At 61.4% G+C, this 17,088-nt stretch overlaps 1 protein-coding gene across 1 annotated transcript in view; it reads left to right on the top strand.

Moving 5' to 3' along the window:
- MAST1 (microtubule associated serine/threonine kinase 1) overlaps positions 1-17,088 on the top strand; it is a 48,584-nt gene continuing 31,496 nt past the window's right edge. Inside the window, exons 1-3 of the mRNA XM_039514706.1 lie at positions 1-39; positions 2,624-2,900; positions 10,781-10,865. Of these exons, the coding sequence (XP_039370640.1) occupies positions 1-39; positions 2,624-2,900; positions 10,781-10,865 (401 nt within the window). The remainder of the gene's footprint in view (positions 40-2,623; positions 2,901-10,780; positions 10,866-17,088) is intronic.

Below are 17,088 nucleotides of genomic sequence, written 5' to 3'. Positions count from 1 at the left end.
ATGGACGACTCGGGGATTATCCGCAGGCGACGGCTCCAGGTAAGGGGGGGCTGGGGGAGGGGGCTGAACCCCCGCGCCTGGCGTGGGTGGGGTGCGGTGGGTTTGTGGGTGTCTGGTCCCCCTCCCCTGCCGGCTCACGGACGGGGGAGGAGCCCTGCTGGATCCAGGGTGCCACCCCCTCCCCCCGCAGCTGATGCACCTGCAGCACAGGCGTATGGGTCTGTCTGGGGTCCCCCCCCCAGCCCCTCCCTGCTCCCCTCAGCTAAGATGGGGGCATTGAGCCCCCGGACCACGTCTGGTGGGCGTCCATGGGGGGAGGGGGCTGTTTGGGGGCGCCCCACCGATGCATCCCCTCCTGTGGTGCTGCAGTCCCTGGGGCTCCCTCCATCCCGTTTTCCAGGTGTCCCCCACTTAGAGAGACCCTCCCCCATCCGCGGCCATGAACACCCCCCCCGGGAAGTTTCTAGGGTGCACAGGGTCTGTGGAGCAGTGGGCAGGGGCTGCAGGCGGGGGGGGGTGCGAATGGGGCACTGGGGGGTGGGCGGTGGGGGTCCATTCTGCGGCTGGTGTTCTGATGCCAAGTCAGGTGTGTGTGTGGGGGGGGTTGGCATAGGACACCCAGATGGCAACATGCGCAAACAGTCTCCATCTGGCCACGGAGAGGGGGATGGAGCCTAGTGGTTAGAGCTAGGGGCTGGGGTGGGGGAGGGTGGGGAGTCAGGACTCCTGAGTTCTATTCCCAGCTCTGCCACTGACTCCCTGTGTAACTCTTTCCCCTCCTCCGTGCCTCAGTTTCCCCCTCTGTACAGTGGGGATAAATGACCCCGACGCCCGGGGGGTGGGGGAGAGTTGTGGAGCTGATCTGAGTGATGTCTGTAAAGTGCATTGAGCTGGGTGGGGCCAGCGTACCCCCCATCTATTATTATATATGTGGGGGGCACGGGGGAGGGGCCACAGGCCTGTCCCCCTGCCCCCAGGCCCAATGTGCGACATCAGGATCCTACCCACCCTGAGAGCACCTGTAATGGAAACCTCCCTCCCCCCTCGGGGCTCGCAGGGCCCTTGGGACCGGCCTGTCGGCAGCTCCTCCAAGGCTGTAAACATGTTTATTTCATTTCAGTGCCTGTGGATCCCGCCCTGGGCTGTGACACACAGCGGGGATCAGAACCACTGGCCCAGTAAGGATCCTCCGCAGTCGGGGATGTGAGGCTTGAGCCCAATTCCAGAGCCGGGGGAGGTCACTCGGGCTCCCCCAAATCCCCACCCCGCTGTGAGCTGGTATTCTTCATTTCCTGTCTAGAACTGTTAAAACAGCCCCCCACCCTGCCCCACTTTGCATTCCCCACAGTCCTGGGCCATGTCTCATCCCCTAGTGCAATCCAGAGCAGCCTCAGGGCTGCTCTAACGTCTCCCCCCTGCTGCTGGGAGGCAGAGAAAAGCCAGAGCAGTGTCAGCTGGACTACAGGGCTGCCCGCTGGAGATACCCCCCCTGCTTGGGGATGGTCCTTGGGGGGGCATTTCCCCCCACTTTCAGACTCCTTTGGGCTGCTGGAGCAGCCTAGAAGAGTATAAATGAGAACTGGGCCTGGGCGGGGAGTGAGACCCCACTTGCCTCTGGAATCCTCACAGCCCCCAGAACCACCACCCTGCCCCCTCCCCCCACCAGTGGACAGTGCCGATCCCTCTTGAGATCAGAACCCATAGCACCAACTGCACTGAGCTGAGCCCCGGAGGTGAATGGCAGGGGGTACAAGACATCCTCGTCCCTCCTCCTCCAGGACTACAATCCCCAGAATGCCTCTGGGCTGAAACTGACCTGTGGGACTCACTGCCGCTTGTGCAGCCATGCGAGGAGGAAAATAAAACAACCCCCCCTCCCCCCAACTCGCCATTTCGTCCCTGGTGGATTCAGACCCAGAAATTTCCAAAAGCAGCCCCTGGTTTGGGGTGTCAGGGTCCCCCCAAAACAGCCAGCCCTGGAGAGGAGTAGTAGAGCCCAGGAACCCCAGGCCAGGTTAGGGGCTCAGGGTGCGAAGCGCAGGGCAAACCAGTGACAAATGAAACATGGGGCTGCTGGGTAGGATCAGAGGAAGGTGTGAGACCCCTGCAGCAAGCGGGGTAATCTGTCCCCATGACCTTTCCTCCTGACCTCTGGTTGCTTTAAGCCCTGCAGCATGATGGTGACCAGCCCTCATAAAATTGTCGTTACTGCCAATGGTGATCATTTCGCTCCTGCGGGATCATGTGGCCCTGCTGGATTTAAAAAAAAAAATCTCCCTTCATAACCCATTCCCTCCCCGCCATGAGTTCACTTTGCTTTCCTCTGGGCCTCCTTCCAGTTCAACAATACTTGAACAGGGACCCAGCAGTTAAAAGGGGCTCTGCCTTCTGAGATCAGGGCCCTGCTGTGCTTGGCATAACAATCTGGGGAAACCGAGGCACGGCGCGGCAAAGTGCCTTTCCTCAGGCCGTCCCAGGACCTGAACCCAGGAGTCCCAGCCCCTTGCCTTGAGCACCAACTGATCTTGATCGGCCTTCAGAGTCTCCGAGTGCAAGGTGCAGCTGTGCTGACCAAACGTGGGATGTTGGAAATTTGGATCCGTGTTGTTTTTATGATTATTAGGTGTATTACGGTAGCGCCGAGGAGCCCAGTCGTGGACCAGAACCACACTGGGCTGGGCCCTGCCCTGGGGAGACAAAGAACAGCAGGTGGATTCAGCCAGACGGGGGAGCCCCCGGGGAAAAGGATTCTCAGTGTTGCACCCGGGTTCCATCTCTGGTGGCCGAGCTCCTGGTGCCGGGCGAGATCCCAGATGCATGGCTGGCACTGTTCCATTTCGAGGGCTGCCTGCCGTCTGCTGGGGCCGGGTTGGGGGCCGGAGATGAGCGGCACCGGAAACGTGCGGCTGTTAATCTGGAGTGACAGGGCTCTGTAGGTCGGTGCCTCCGTCACCTTTTCGGAGCAGGGCTAAGCTGCGGGGGAGGAGGGGTCCTGCGACTGTTGGCTGCGGACTGCCCTGCCCCATAGGGCAAGCAGGGCCGGGTTTGCAGCCATGGGCCTGTGCTCTGGGGGGAAGTCTGAGGGGTCACCGCCTAAGCTGGGCCTGGCCCTGTTTGTTTTGTGGATGGGGCACACGGACACGGACACTCACACGTGCTGTGGTTTTGGTGATGTAAATCCCTTGGCATTTTCTGTAAGAGAGCAGGGAGGTGGCAGCTCCAGGGTCCTGGCCAGATTGGAGCAGGGCAAATTCTCGTCACGATTCCCCCAGCGGTGTGAAGGGTTTTAATACATTTCCCGTGCTGAACGCCTGTCTTGTGAGGCCGTGAAAAAACCGGCCACACCTCGCCTCCAGAGGCGGCTGCATTTCTCCGCCGGGCGAGGGGTCCCTGCATAAACAGCCCCTGCCCCGAAAGTGTCTGCTTCTCAGCACCGGACGATGGATCCCAGCATAAACAACTGCTGTGCCACACCCCAGAAGTGGCTGCAGTACCGGGCAAGGGATCATTGTATATCCAAACCTCAGCCCTTACCCCAGAGGTGGCTGGGTTTCGGTGCTGGGTGAGGGATCCCTATATAAACAGCCCCCATGCTCCACCCCAGAGGCAACTACCTCTCAGCACTGAATGAGCAATACCTGGGTGTGCATATGTATCTACAGCCTGAGTAATAACACTGAGCTCTTAGCATGCATGGATCACAACGTGCTCCACAAAGGACAGCTGTGTCATTATTCCCATTTAGTAGATGGGGAAACTGAGGCACAGGGTGGGGTGGGCCCAAGCCTCCCACACTGTCCAGAGGCAGAGCTGGGGGGTCAGTTACGTGCCTGGGAAGTTGGAGTGGGGATGGGGGTGGCAGGACACAGAGTGCCTGGAAGAGGGATATGTGGAGGGGTGGGTCCATTGGGACATCAGGAGGTGTGAGCCCCACTGCTGGTGGCTGGCGGTGTGGGGGGGGAACGGCAGCCCCATAAGTGGTGGCTTTGGGGACTGGGAGCCCCAAGGCTGCTGGCTGTTGGTGGCACAAGCTTGTTGTATGTAGTCACGGGGGCTGTGACTTCTGTGTCTCCCACATGTGCCGTGGGGCCCAGTGGGTCATTGTGCAGGGTGTCTGGGGAGGTTGGGGGGGCATTTGCAGGTGCTGTGTGTTGTGTTTGGGAGCTGGGGGGCTGTGCCAGCCATGCTGGGGATGGGGGCAGGTGTGGCTGTGGGAGGGGTTTGTGGTTGAGGGAGTCATGCGGGGCTGTGGGGCATTTGGGGGTGTGGGGGGGGGCTGTGCAGGATGTAGGGGGGCTGTGGGTCATTTGAGGGGGCGTGGGGGGCTGTGCAGGATGTAGGGGGCTTTGGGGCATTTGAGGGGGTGGGGGGGGGGGGCAGGACATGGGGGCTGTGCAGGACATGGGGGCTGTGGGGCGTTTGAGGGGGTGTGGGGGGCTGGGCAGGGACATTTGGGGGGCATTATCCCATTGCTGGAGGGTGGGGAATCAGTGCAGCCCTACCCCCCAACCTGTGCCTCCCGCCCTGGGGGGAGGGATCAGGGGGCGGGGAGCTCCCAGTTCTCAGCAGAGGGCGCGGTTTGGGGAACTTGTGGCACAGCAGCTGCTGGTGCTGCAGGGAAGCCCAACCTGGCCCCTCCCTGCTTTGGAATGGTGGGGGAGGGAGAAATCTGCCCCCATCCCTAGGAAGTCCTGGGGCTCCTAGCAGGGGGCGCTGTGGGGAGCAGGGCAGGAGCCCTGGCTGTGGTGGGGGGTGTCTCCTGGCTCCTCCAGTCCTGGCCTCTCCTGGCAGGGGGCTGGATTTAGGGTGGGGGGCCCATATTTTGGATAATGACCAGGTCCCAGCCATGCGCCCCCCCCTCCATCCGTGTGGCGGGGGGGGGGGGGGGCTGTCCCTTTAAGGCCTGTGCGCTCCACACACTGCGGGGGAGGGGAGCCCACGGGTGCTGCAATGCGACTGGAGGCTCCGGGTGGCAGCGCCGGGGCCGATCCTGCTGGGGGCTGAGCATCCTCCTGGAGGCCTGGACCCCAGGGGCGAATTAACCCCTGCGGTGCCACCTCGGGGAGCTGTGGCTGATGGGCTCCTGGCCAGCCCTGGCCCCTGGAGATCAGTGGGGCGGGGAGTCAGAGACTCGGGTGGGGCATTTGTCTCCCGGCTGGAGTGGGCTGGTGGAAGGGAGCACCCCGGGGTGGGGGAGCGGTGCACACGTGCCTGGGGGTGTTGTACACCCGGAGGGATTTGTTCTACGCACAAACACAGAGAAATGTTACACACACACACACACAGAATTGTTCTACACACAGATACACTGAAATATCTCACACACCCAGACACGGAATTGTTCCAGGCACACACAGCTGCAGCAGCAGTCACACACACACTGGGCTGTGTTATACACACACACACACACACACACACACACACACACACACACACACACAGAATTGTTCTACACACAGATACACTGAAATATCTCACACACCCGGACATGGAATTGTTCCAGGTACACACAGCTGCAGGAGTGGTCACACGCTGTGCTGTGCTACACACCCAGGGAAATGTTAAATACACACACACACACACACACACACACACGCTGAGCTGTGCCACAGAAATGTTACACACAAAGGGAAACGCTGCACGCACACCATCGGAAATATGACCCACCAAGCGTGAGAAAGGAAGGTATATGTGGAATTGTACACAGGACACACATGCACACACACCAGGGAGTGTGGCCCACAGACAGACCCACATGGGGTTGTGAGATTTCACACTTCCACCTTGCACGTTCTCACATGTGCACACTGTACACCCCTCCCCCGCATCATACCGGCATATTCTCTCCTGCGCTCCCCCCAGGGGACTTGCACTAACACCACCACTTCCTCTTCTCACGCCCTCTCAGCCACACACCCCTCTCGCACACCCGTGCCACTCACACCCTCTTGTGTTTAAACATCCTCACACCCTCATTCTCACACTCTCACACACAGCCAAATGCACAACCCACCCTCGTTTTCACACTCACGGACATTATTACACTCGCCAAGGCATCCACCCGCACACATGCACACCAACATGTAAACACACACATGCACAGATACATACACAGCCACACACACAAACACACACGCACAATCACACACACACAGAGTTATTTTCCATCTCCCTGGGGGGCAGAGTACAGGAAAAGGGCCTGGAGTGGGTCCATCCCCTCTGCCCCACACCAAGTGTCTCTTGCTGAGATTCCCTTTGGGGCCCCTGGCCCCCCAGCCGGCAGGCAGAGATGCCCCAGCCCTGCCCTTCCCAGAGCCGCACCAATGACAGGGCTCACCGCTGGAATGGGGTGAATGGTTGTGGGGAGGGTGTTACAGAGAGGGCTGTTCTTTCAAGTCTTGGCTCGGGGCAGGGAGTAGGGCCTAGTGGTTAGAGTGTGGGGGCTGGGAGCTAGGACGCCTGGGTTCTATCCCCAGCTCTGGGAGGGGAGTGGGGTGTAGTGGTTAGAGCAGAGGGCTGTGAGCCAGGACGCCTGGTTCCTACCAGCAGCTCTGGGAAGGGAGTGGGGGCTAGTGGTTAGGGTGGGGAGGGGTTCGGCATCCCGTGCCATTGGCCGCATCAGCCCCCTGCACGTCCGTTGAGCGAGGTGCCCGTCGGCCTCTGATCACACTATCAATTGAGGCTCTTTGAGAGATTTGATTATTTTTTTCCTGCTGGAGCCGAGTTTGAGACGCTTGGGCCCAGATCCTCCAAGGCGCTGCCCGGGGAGCGAGGTGCCGAGGTAGCTTTGAGGATCTGGGCCTTAGGGGGTTTGGGGAGGGGGGAGGCATGTGAAATTTGCATTGGGAGCCGTGGGGCAGGGGAACAGATTCCCGGATTCCTTCCAGGATGGGAGCATCCCAGAATGTGTCTTCTGCTGAGCCCCTGGCGTGCCGGCTGCTCGGCTCCCAGGACAGACAGCCCAGGACTCAGACAGACGGGGGGGGTCGCTGCAGCCTGCTAATGCAATCCGGGCCCCTCGCGGCCAGATGCCCCCCTGCCTGCTGCAGCAGCTGCTGGCCAAGCGGAGTCCGGGCTTGGAGGGGCGAGTCCAAGGGCGCAGGGTGGGAGGCTCAGCAGGGGGCGCTCTCCCCTCTGTCCTGAGCTCAGGGCGGTGCTAGGGGAGCGGGTGGCACTTTCCCTCACAGTCTGCCCAGGGCAGCACTAGGGGGCGCTGTGCTGCAGGGAGCTGGCTGGGGGGACTCAGTAGGGGGTGCTCTCCCCTGCCGGGCAGCGCCGCCCCCAGTGCCAGGCTAGGGGGCGCTGGGTGGCTGTGGCCTTGTGGTCCTGGATTGGTTCTAACTGGGTTCGCTCTTGCTTGTATCCTACCCTGCCCCCTGCTGGTACAAGAGGACACAGAGTTTTCTTTGTATAAACAGCCCCCTCGCCCCACCCCAGAGGCAGCTGCATCTCAGTACCAGGCCAAGGGTCCCTGTATAAACAGCCCCCGGCACCACCCCAGAGGTGGCTGCATCTCAATGCTGGGTGAGGGATCCCTGTGTAAACAGCCGCCGGGCCCCACCCCAGAGGTGGCTGCCTGTTGGTGCCAGGCGAGAGATCCATGTGTAGGAATTACTATTAATTATTTGTACTGTGGTGGCACCTAGCAACCCCGGGGGTGGGCCAGGACCCCATTGTGCCTTGTGCTGCACAGATCAAAACACTCCAGGCTGTTCAGCCGAAAGGGGTCGTAGAAAAGAGATCAGCCCCGGGACAGCATCACCTTCTGAAGATGATCCGGGGGACAAAATCCCCTCTGCCCCCCCTTCCCCCCCAGGGCCTAACTTCCCATCCCCCGTCTTGTTTTGCAGAAGGACCTGCCGTTGCCGCGGAAAAGCAGCAGGTGAGCCCCTTCCGCTGCGGTGTTTGTGTGTCCCGGGATTGGGGTGGTCACCCCCCTCATGGCCTGCGCCGGTCGCTGTCCCGCGACAGACTTCGCATGGGACCGATCCAGGCGATTCCCACACTGGCTGGCTGGGGCAGAGGGGAGCTACGACCCAGTCCCATGGGGACGCGGCCGTGGGGCAGGGGTTAATCTGCCCCTCCTGGGTCACGTTGCTGCTTTGCCCGGGGTCTGGCCTGGCACATCCCAGGGGCTGTGCTGGCCTCCAGACCCATCAGGCCTCTTCTGGTCTTTCCTCCTCGCCTGGCTTTTGGGGGCGGGGGGTTGGTTTGGGGGTGGGGTGGGTGAGGTCTGGGAACGCACCAAGCCCTGCACACAACCAGCCACACGGCCCCCCACGTGTGCAATCGTCCACACGTGCTGTGTGCACAACCGCACCCTACACCCCAAGCTACACGGAGCCCCATGTGCACCTCACACATAACCACCCCATGCATGTCCCCAGACAAACAGTCCATGCAAAGCCACCCCCCACGGACAAACTGAGTCACAGACACAACCCTGTGTACCCACCCTCCCCACCCACACACATAGCCCCATATATATACACACATCCCATATATACAACCATGCACCCAGCCCCATATATATACACACATCCCATATATACAACCATGCACCCAGCCCCATATATATACACACATCCCATATATACAACCATGCACCCAGCCCCATATATATACACACATCCCATATATACAACCATGCACCCAGCCCCATATATATACACACACATCCCATATATACAACCATTCCACTCAGCCCCATATATATACACACATCCCATATATACAACCATGCACCCAGCCCCATATATATACACACATCCCATATATACAACCATGCACCCAGCCCCATATATATATCCTATATACACACACAAATATACACTCATACAAAATATGGACAACAGCACAAAACACACATACACTACAGATAAACACTCTATGTTTTGGGGGAGAGGGGCCTACACACACACACTGCAGTAACACAAAAGGTAACACCCACCACAGAACACGTACTGTGTAACACACACACATCATAAACACAGGCACGCCCACCATGTACCCCCCCCCCCAAACAGAAACACACAGAGATACACTCTAGTAACACCCACACACGACCCAGGTACCACACACACAAATACAGACCCACCCACACCCGCACCCGCACCGAGACGTGTCCTCTCAGAGATCACAGCTCTGAAATTCATGCCAGCCGCAGATGGCAAAGGCCCCACTGCACCCAGAGGCCCCCTGTCTCCCTACCCCCACCGCAGGGGCAGCCCGGGCTGTGTCTGTTTGTGTGTGTGGTACCTGTGATGTGTGTGTGTCACAGCCTGGAGAGTGCATGTGTGTGTGTGTGTTACTAGGGTGTATCTGTGTGCGTGTCTGTTGTCTGGTGTGTGCATTGCTGGAGTGTGTGTTCCTGGAGAGGTTGTGTGTGTGTGTTATATGGTGGGTGTGTGTGTCTATCTCCGATCTCTCCCCCCCACCCCAACCCTCCTCAATGGTCCCTTTGCCTGAAACAGCATTTCCAGCTGCATCATCCCAGCGCCCTGAGACCAGAGTTCCCCCCCCCCCCGCCGCCAGACACACACCCAGCCCGCCCCCCCCCGCGCTCCCAGAGCCCCCCCCCCCAGACACACACCCAGCCCGCCCCCCCCCGCGCTCCCAGAGCCCCCCCCCCGCAGACACACACCCAGCCCGCCCCCGCTCCCAGAGCCCCCGCAGACACCCAACCAGCCTGCTCCCCCGCTCCCAGAGCCCCCTGCAGACACCCAACCAGCCTGCCCCGCTCCCAGAGCCCCCGCAGACACACACCCAGCCCGCTCCCCGCGCTCCCTGAGCCCCTGCAGACACACACCCAGCCTGCTCCCGCGCTCCCTGAGCCCCCGCAGACACACACCCAGCCTGCTCCCCGCGCTCCTGAGCCCCTGCAGACACCCAACCAGCCTGCTCCCCGCGCTCCCAGAGCCCCGGCAGACACCCAACCAGCCTGCCCCGCTCCCAGAGCACCCCGCAGACACCCAACCAGCCTGCTCCCCCGCGCTCCCAGAGCCCCCGGCAGACACCCAACCAGCCTGCCCCCCGCTCCCAGAGCACCCCGCAGACACCCAACCAGCCTGCTCCCCCGCTCCCAGAGCCCCTGCAGACACCCAACCAGCCTGCTCCCCGCTCCTGAGCCCCCGCAGACACACACCCAGCCTGCTCTCGCGCTCCCAGAGCCCCTGCAGACACACACCCAGCCTGCTCCCCCGCTCCCAGAGCCCCTGCAGACACCCAACCAGCCTGCTCCCCGCTCCCAGAGCCCCCGCAGACACACACCCAGCCCGCTCCCCGCTCCCAGAGCCCCTGCAGACACACACCCAGCCTGCTCCCCGCTCCCAGAGCCCCGCAGACACACACCCAGCCTGCCCCTCCAGCTCCCAGAGCCCCCGCAGACACACACCCAGCCTGCTCCCCGCTCCCAGAGCCCCTGCAGACACACACCCAGCCTGCTCCCGCTCCCAGAGCCCCTGCAGACACACACCCAGCCTGCCCCCTCCAGCTCCCAGAGCCCCCGCAGACACCCAACCAGCCTGCCCCCGCTCCCAGAGCCCCGCCGCCAGACACACACCCAGCCTGCCCCGCTCCCAGAGCCCCCGCAGACACCCAACCAGCCCGCCCCCGCTCCCAGAGCCCCGGAGACACCCCAGACCAGTCCCTCCCCCGACACACCCCAGCCCGGCCCTCCCGCTCCCAGCGCCGCCCCGCTCCCCGTTCCGGCTTCTCGGCAGCCGCTCGCCGCGCTCCGCGCTGGGCTCGGCCCCATGGCGGCCCCGGGGCGATGTCTGAGCCCCGGCGCCCGGCCCCGGCCCCGGCCCCGGCCGAGCTCCGCGGCCCCGGAGCCTGGACGGCAGCATGTTCCGCCGCACCAAGAGGTACCGGGGCCGGGACACCTGCCCCTGCCCCATCCTCAGCCCCCGTCCTCGGCCCCCTCCATCCCTCCCCACCCCTCCAGCCCCATCATCCTCCAACCCCTGCCCCATCCTCAGCCCCCTCCATCCTCCCCTCCCCATCCTCAGCCCCCTCCATCCCTCCCCTCCCCGTCCTCAGCCCCCTCCTCCTCCAACCCCTCCCCATCCTCAGCCCCCTCCCTCCCCTCCCCGACCCCCATCATCCTTCCCCTCCTCCTCCATCCCCATCCTCAGCCCCCTCCATCCTCCCTCCATCCCTCCCCTCCCCATCCTCAGCCCCACTCCCTCCATCCTCCTCCATCCTCAGCCCCCTCCATCCTCCCCGTCCTCAGCCCCCTCCCTCCCTTCCTCCCTCCAGCCCCCATCATCCTCCATCCCTCCCCACCCCCTCCAGCCCCATCATCCCTCCCCTGATCCTCGGCCCCCATCCTCCCTCCTCCCCCATTATCCCTCCCCGTCCTCGGCCCCCTCCATCCCCTCCCTCCATCCTCCCTCCATCCATCCTCCCCTCCCCGTCCTCAGCCCCCTCCCTCCATCCTCCCTCCATCCCCATCCTCAGACCCCATCATCCTTCCCCTCCTCCCCATCCTCAGCCCCCTCCATCCCCTCCCCGACCCCCATCATCCTTCCCCTCCTCCCTCCATCCCCATCCTCAGCCCCCATCATCCTCCAACCCCTCCCCATCCTCAGCCCCCTCCTCCATCCTCCTCCATCCCCATCCTCAGCCCCCATCATCCTCCAACCTCCCCACCCCTCCAGCCCCCATCATCCCTCCCCTGATCCTCGGCCCCCATCCTCCTCCTCCCTCCCCATTATCCCTCCCCATCCTCAGCCCCCTCCATCCCCTCCTCCAGCCCCATCATCCTCCAGCCCCCCATCATCCCTCCCCCGATCCTCAGCCCCCCATCATCCTCCAACCCCCTCCCCCATCCTCAGCCCCCCTCCCTCCATCCTCCCTCCATCCCCCCATCCTCAGCCCCCCTCCATCCTCCCTCCATCCCCCATTATCCTCCAGCCCCCATTATCCCTCCCCATCCTCAGCCCCCATCATCCTCCAACCCCTCCCCATCCTCAGCCCCCATCATCCTTCCCTTCCTCCCCATCCTCAGCCCTCCATCCCTCCCCTCCCCGTCCTCGGCCCCCTCCCTCCATCCCCATCCTCAGCCCCCATCATCCTTCCTCCTCCTCCCTCCATCCTCCCCGACCCCCATCATCCTTCCTCCTCCTCCCCATCCTCAGCCCCCTTCCTCCCCATCCTCAGCCCCCTCCTCCATCCTCCTCCATCCCCATCCTCAGCCCCCATCATCCTTCCCTCCATCTCCCCATCCTCAGCCCCCTCCATCCCTCCCTCCCCGTCCTCGGCCCCCTCCTCCATCCCCATCCTCAGCCCCCATCATCCTTCCCCTCCTCCCCATCCTCAGCCCCCTCCATCCCCTCCTCCATCCCCTCCTGACCCCCATCATCCTTCCCCTCCTCCCCATCCTCAGCCCCCTCCATCCTCCCCGACCCCATCATCCTTCCCCTCCTCCCCATCCTCAGCCCCCTCCATCCCCTCCTCCATCCTCCCCGACCCCCATCATCCTTCCCCTCCTCCCCATCCTCAGCCCCCATCATCCCCTCCCTCCATCCTCAACCCCTCCATCCCCCTCCATCCTCCCTCCATCCTCCATCCTCCTGACCTCCTCCAGCCCCCATCATCCCTCCCGATCCTCGGCCCCCATCCTCCTCCTCCAGCCCCCATTATCCCTCCTCCCATCCTCAGCCCCCATCATCCTTCCTCCTCCCCATCCTCACCCCCTCCATCCCCTCCCTCCATCCTCCCTCCATCCCCATCATCCTCCATCCTCCCCAACCCCTCCATCCCCATCCTCAGCCCCCTCCATCCCCTCCCTCCATCCTCTCCCCGACCCCATCATCCTTCCTCCTCCCCATCCTCAGCCCCCATCATCCCCTCCCTCCATCCTCAGCCCCCATCATCCCTCCACCCCTCCCCATCCTCAGCCCCTCCATCCCCTCCCTCCATCCCCTCCCCTGACCCCCATCATCCTTCCCCTCCTCCCCATCCTCAGCCCCCATCATCCTCCATCCCTCCATCCTCCCCATCATCCTTCCTCCTACCCCCATCCTCAGCCCCCTCCATCCCCTCCATCCTCCCTCCATCCCCATCCTCACCTCCATCCTCCTCCATCCCTCCATCATCCTCCATCCTCCCCGACCCCTCCATCCCCTCCATCCCCATCCTCAGCCCCCATCATCCTTCCTCCTCCCCATTCTCAGCCCCCTCCATCGCCCCCTCCATCCTCCCCGACCCCCATCATCCTTCCCCTCCTCCCCATCCTCAGCCCCCATCATCCTCCATCCCTCCATCCTCCCTCCATCCCCATCCTCAGCCCCCATCATCCTTACCTCCTCCCCCATCCTCACCCCCTCCATCCCCTCCTCCATCCTCCTCCATCCCCCATCATCCTCCATCCTCCCCAACCCCTCCATCCCCATCCTCAGCCCCCATCATCCTTCCTTCCTCCCCATTCTCAGCCTCCCTCCATCCCCTCCCTCCATCCTCCTCCAGCCCCCATCATCCCTCCCCGATCCTCGGCCCTCATCATCCTCCATCCTCCCCATCCTCAGCCCCCATCATCCTCCATCCCTCCCCGACCCCTCCATCCCCATCCTCAGCCCCCATCATCCTTCCTCCTCCCCATCCTCAGCCCCCTCCCTCCCTCCTCCATCCTCGGCCCCCATCCTCCCTCCATCCCCATTATCCTCCCCATCCTCAGCCCCCTCCTCCATCCCCATCCTCGGCCCCCATCCTCCCTCCATCCCCATTATCCCTCCCCATCCTCAGCCCCCTCCCTCCATCCCCATCCTCGGCCCCCATCCTCCTCCATCCCCATTATCCCTCCCTCCCTCCATCCTCAGCCCCCATCATCCTCCATCCCCTCCCCGACCCCTCCATCCCCATCCTCAGCCCCCATCATCCTCCATCCTCCCTCCATCCCCATCCTCAGCCTCTCTCCATCCCCATCCTCCTCCCCTCCCCATCCTCAGCCCCCTCCATCCCCTCCTCCATCCTCCCATCATCTTCCATCCAGTCCCCATCCCCTCCATCCCCTCCACCCCTCCCCATCCTCAGCCCCCATTATCCTCTATCCTCCCCATCCTCCCTCCATCCCCTCCCCCTTCCTCAGCCCCCTCCATCCCGCGTCCCCTCCTCCTCCATCCCTCCCCATCCTCAGCCCCCATCATCCCCGTCCCCATCCTCCTCCATCCCCTCCTCCTCCATCCCCCTTCCTCAGCCCCTCATCATCCCCCTCCCCATCCTCCTCCATCCCCTCCCCCTTCCTCAGCTCCCCGTCCATCCCCTCCCCATCGTCCTCCGTCCCCTCCCTCTCCTTCCTCAGCCCCATCATCCTCCTTCCTCTCTGTCCAGATCCTTCCATCCTCATCCTCCCCGCCATTCTCCCCTTCCCCATCCGCCCCATCCCCCCATCATCCCTCCTTCCCCTCTGTCCTGATCCTTCCATCCCCATCCCCTCCCCCATCCCCTCCTCCTCCTCCAAACTCTCCACCCTCCTCCTCCCCAACATCCCTCCATCCCCATCCCCTCCGTTCTCACCTCTCCGTCCCTGTCAGCCCCCTTCCTCCAGTCCCTCTGCCCCTTCATCCCTCCGCCTCCCTCCTCCTCACTATCCCTCCATCCCCAGACACTCCCCTCCTTCCCCCTCCACCCCCAGATACACCCTCCCTTCCCATCCACCCCCCATCTATCTATCTATCTATCTATCTATCTATCTATCTATCTATCTATCTATCTATCTATCTATCTATTTTTCTATCCCCATCCACCCCCATCTATCTATCCCCATCCACCCCCTCTATCTATCTATCCCCATCCACCCCCCATCTATCTATCTATCTATCTATCTATCTATCTATCTATCTATCTATCTATCTATCTATCTATCTATCCCCATCCACCCCCTCTATCTATCTATCTATCTATCTATCTATCTATCTATCTATCTATCTATCTATCTATCTATCTATCCCCATACACATCCTCTATCTATATATCTATCTATCTATCTATCTATCTATCTATCTATCTATCTATCTATCCCCATCCACCTCTATCTATCCCCATCCACCCCTCTATCTATCTATCTATCTATCTATCTATCTATCTAGCTATCTAGCTATCCCAGACACCCCTTCTATCTATCTATCTATCTATCTATCTATCTATCTATCTATCTATCTATCTATCTATCTATCTATCTATCCCCATCCACCCCCTCTATCTATCTATCTATCTATCTATCTATCTATCTATCTATCTATCCCCATCCACCCCCTCTATCTATCTATCTATCTATCTATCTATCTATCTATCTATCTATCTATCTATCCCCATCCACCCCCTCTATCTATCTATCTATCTATCTATCTATCTATCTATCTATCTATCTATCTAATCTCACATACTCGGCTCTGTCTGAGTAACAGCCCAGATCCACCCATCTCCTTGGCCCTCCAAGCTCTGCATCTCGCTGGGGTGGGGAGGCAGCTCTGGGGTCTGAGGGTTGCTCAGTATTTCCAGCCCCTGCACCCTGGCGCCTCCTGTCTTAGGGGTCGAATAGTGTATGAGGGGGAGGGGCTAGAGACATATCTTGGACTGACAGCGAAGGAGAGCGGCCGTCCCCAGCCACCTCTAGCCCTCTGCCCCCCAGCCCCCCAGCCCCCCACCCACCTGCCAAGTGCTGCCTGGCTGCTTGGAGGGGCTGGGGTGGGAGTGGGGGGCAGGGCCCTTTGGGATCAGTCTGGGGAGGGTGGGGGGAGAAGGGTGTGGAGCCGAGGTGGGCACCTTTGGGGGAATTACACCGTGTGCGTGTGTGTCTGTGTGTGTGTCTGTGTGTGTGTGTGCAAGAGAGGAACAGCTACTGATCCCTGGAGAGTGTGTGCTACTCCATGTGTGTGTTGTTGTGCAGTATAATTGGTGTTTCTGTGGTAGTGTGTGGTGGGAGAAGGGCTGATACATGGCTGCACATTCACTAACACAGGTGCACACACTGATGCACATCCTGACACGTTCACACATGCACTGACACACACTGACACGTTCACATACTCACTGACACACACTGATGCACACGCACATCCTGACACGTTCACACATGCACTGACACACACTGACACGTTCACATACACACTGACACACACTGACGCACACGCACATCCTGACACGTTCACACATGCACTGACACACACTGACACGTTCACATACACACTGACACACACTGACGCACTCACGCACACTGACGCACATGCACATGCTGACACACTTGCACATGCACTGGCAGGGCCTTTCCTAGCAGGGGCCTGCTCCGATTGAGAGCAACCGCCCGGGTCCCACCCATTGTTGGGTTTAATGAGCTGCTTGACCGGCTGCATCGCCATGGAGACAGGAGACAGACAGACAGGGCGTCTCCATGGAGACAGGAGACAGATAGACAGGGCGTCTCCATGGAGACTGGGCTTGGAGACAGGCAGACACCAGCTGCACAGGAGACAATACACACACAGGACACACACATGTCCTGAACCACACTCAGAGCCAGACCTGACCCGGACACAACACACACAGCCACTCACACTCCCCCCCCGCCTGACGCCAACCCCCCACCCAGTCACACCAGACAGATCTCGCACACACCCAGCCAACCAGACGGGAGGCAAACACACAACCACACACACGCTGAGACACAACAGATCTCACTCACCCTGGCTTCTGACACACACACACACACCTACACACTCAAAACACTGAGCCACCAGGCAGACTCAGACTCTGTCGCACAGGTATAGCCCAGACACAGATGGAATATGTGACCCTGAGAGCGGGCTGCAGGTCGGGAGTGAGGGGCACCGGCAGGACTGGGGGTGGGAGGAGCCCAGGATAGCAGGGGCTGCGGGTCGGGAGTGAGGGGCACCAGCAGGACTGGGGGTGGGGGGAGCCCAGGATAGCAGGAGCTGTGGGTCGGGAGTGAGGGGCACCGGGAGGACTGGGGGTGGGGGGAGCCCAGGATAGCAGGAGCTGTGGGTCGGGAGTGAGGGGCACCGGGAGGACTGGGGGTGGGGGAGCCCAGGATAGCAGGAGCTGCGGGTCGGGAGTGAGGGGCACCGGGAG

The sequence above is a fragment of the Mauremys reevesii genome, linkage group 25 (genome assembly GCF_016161935.1).
Source record: "Mauremys reevesii isolate NIE-2019 linkage group 25, ASM1616193v1, whole genome shotgun sequence".
In the NCBI taxonomy this organism is placed as follows: Eukaryota; Metazoa; Chordata; order Testudines; family Geoemydidae; genus Mauremys; species Mauremys reevesii.
The sequence above is the reverse complement of the archived record's forward strand: the minus strand, read 5'-3'. Positions and strand labels throughout refer to the sequence as shown.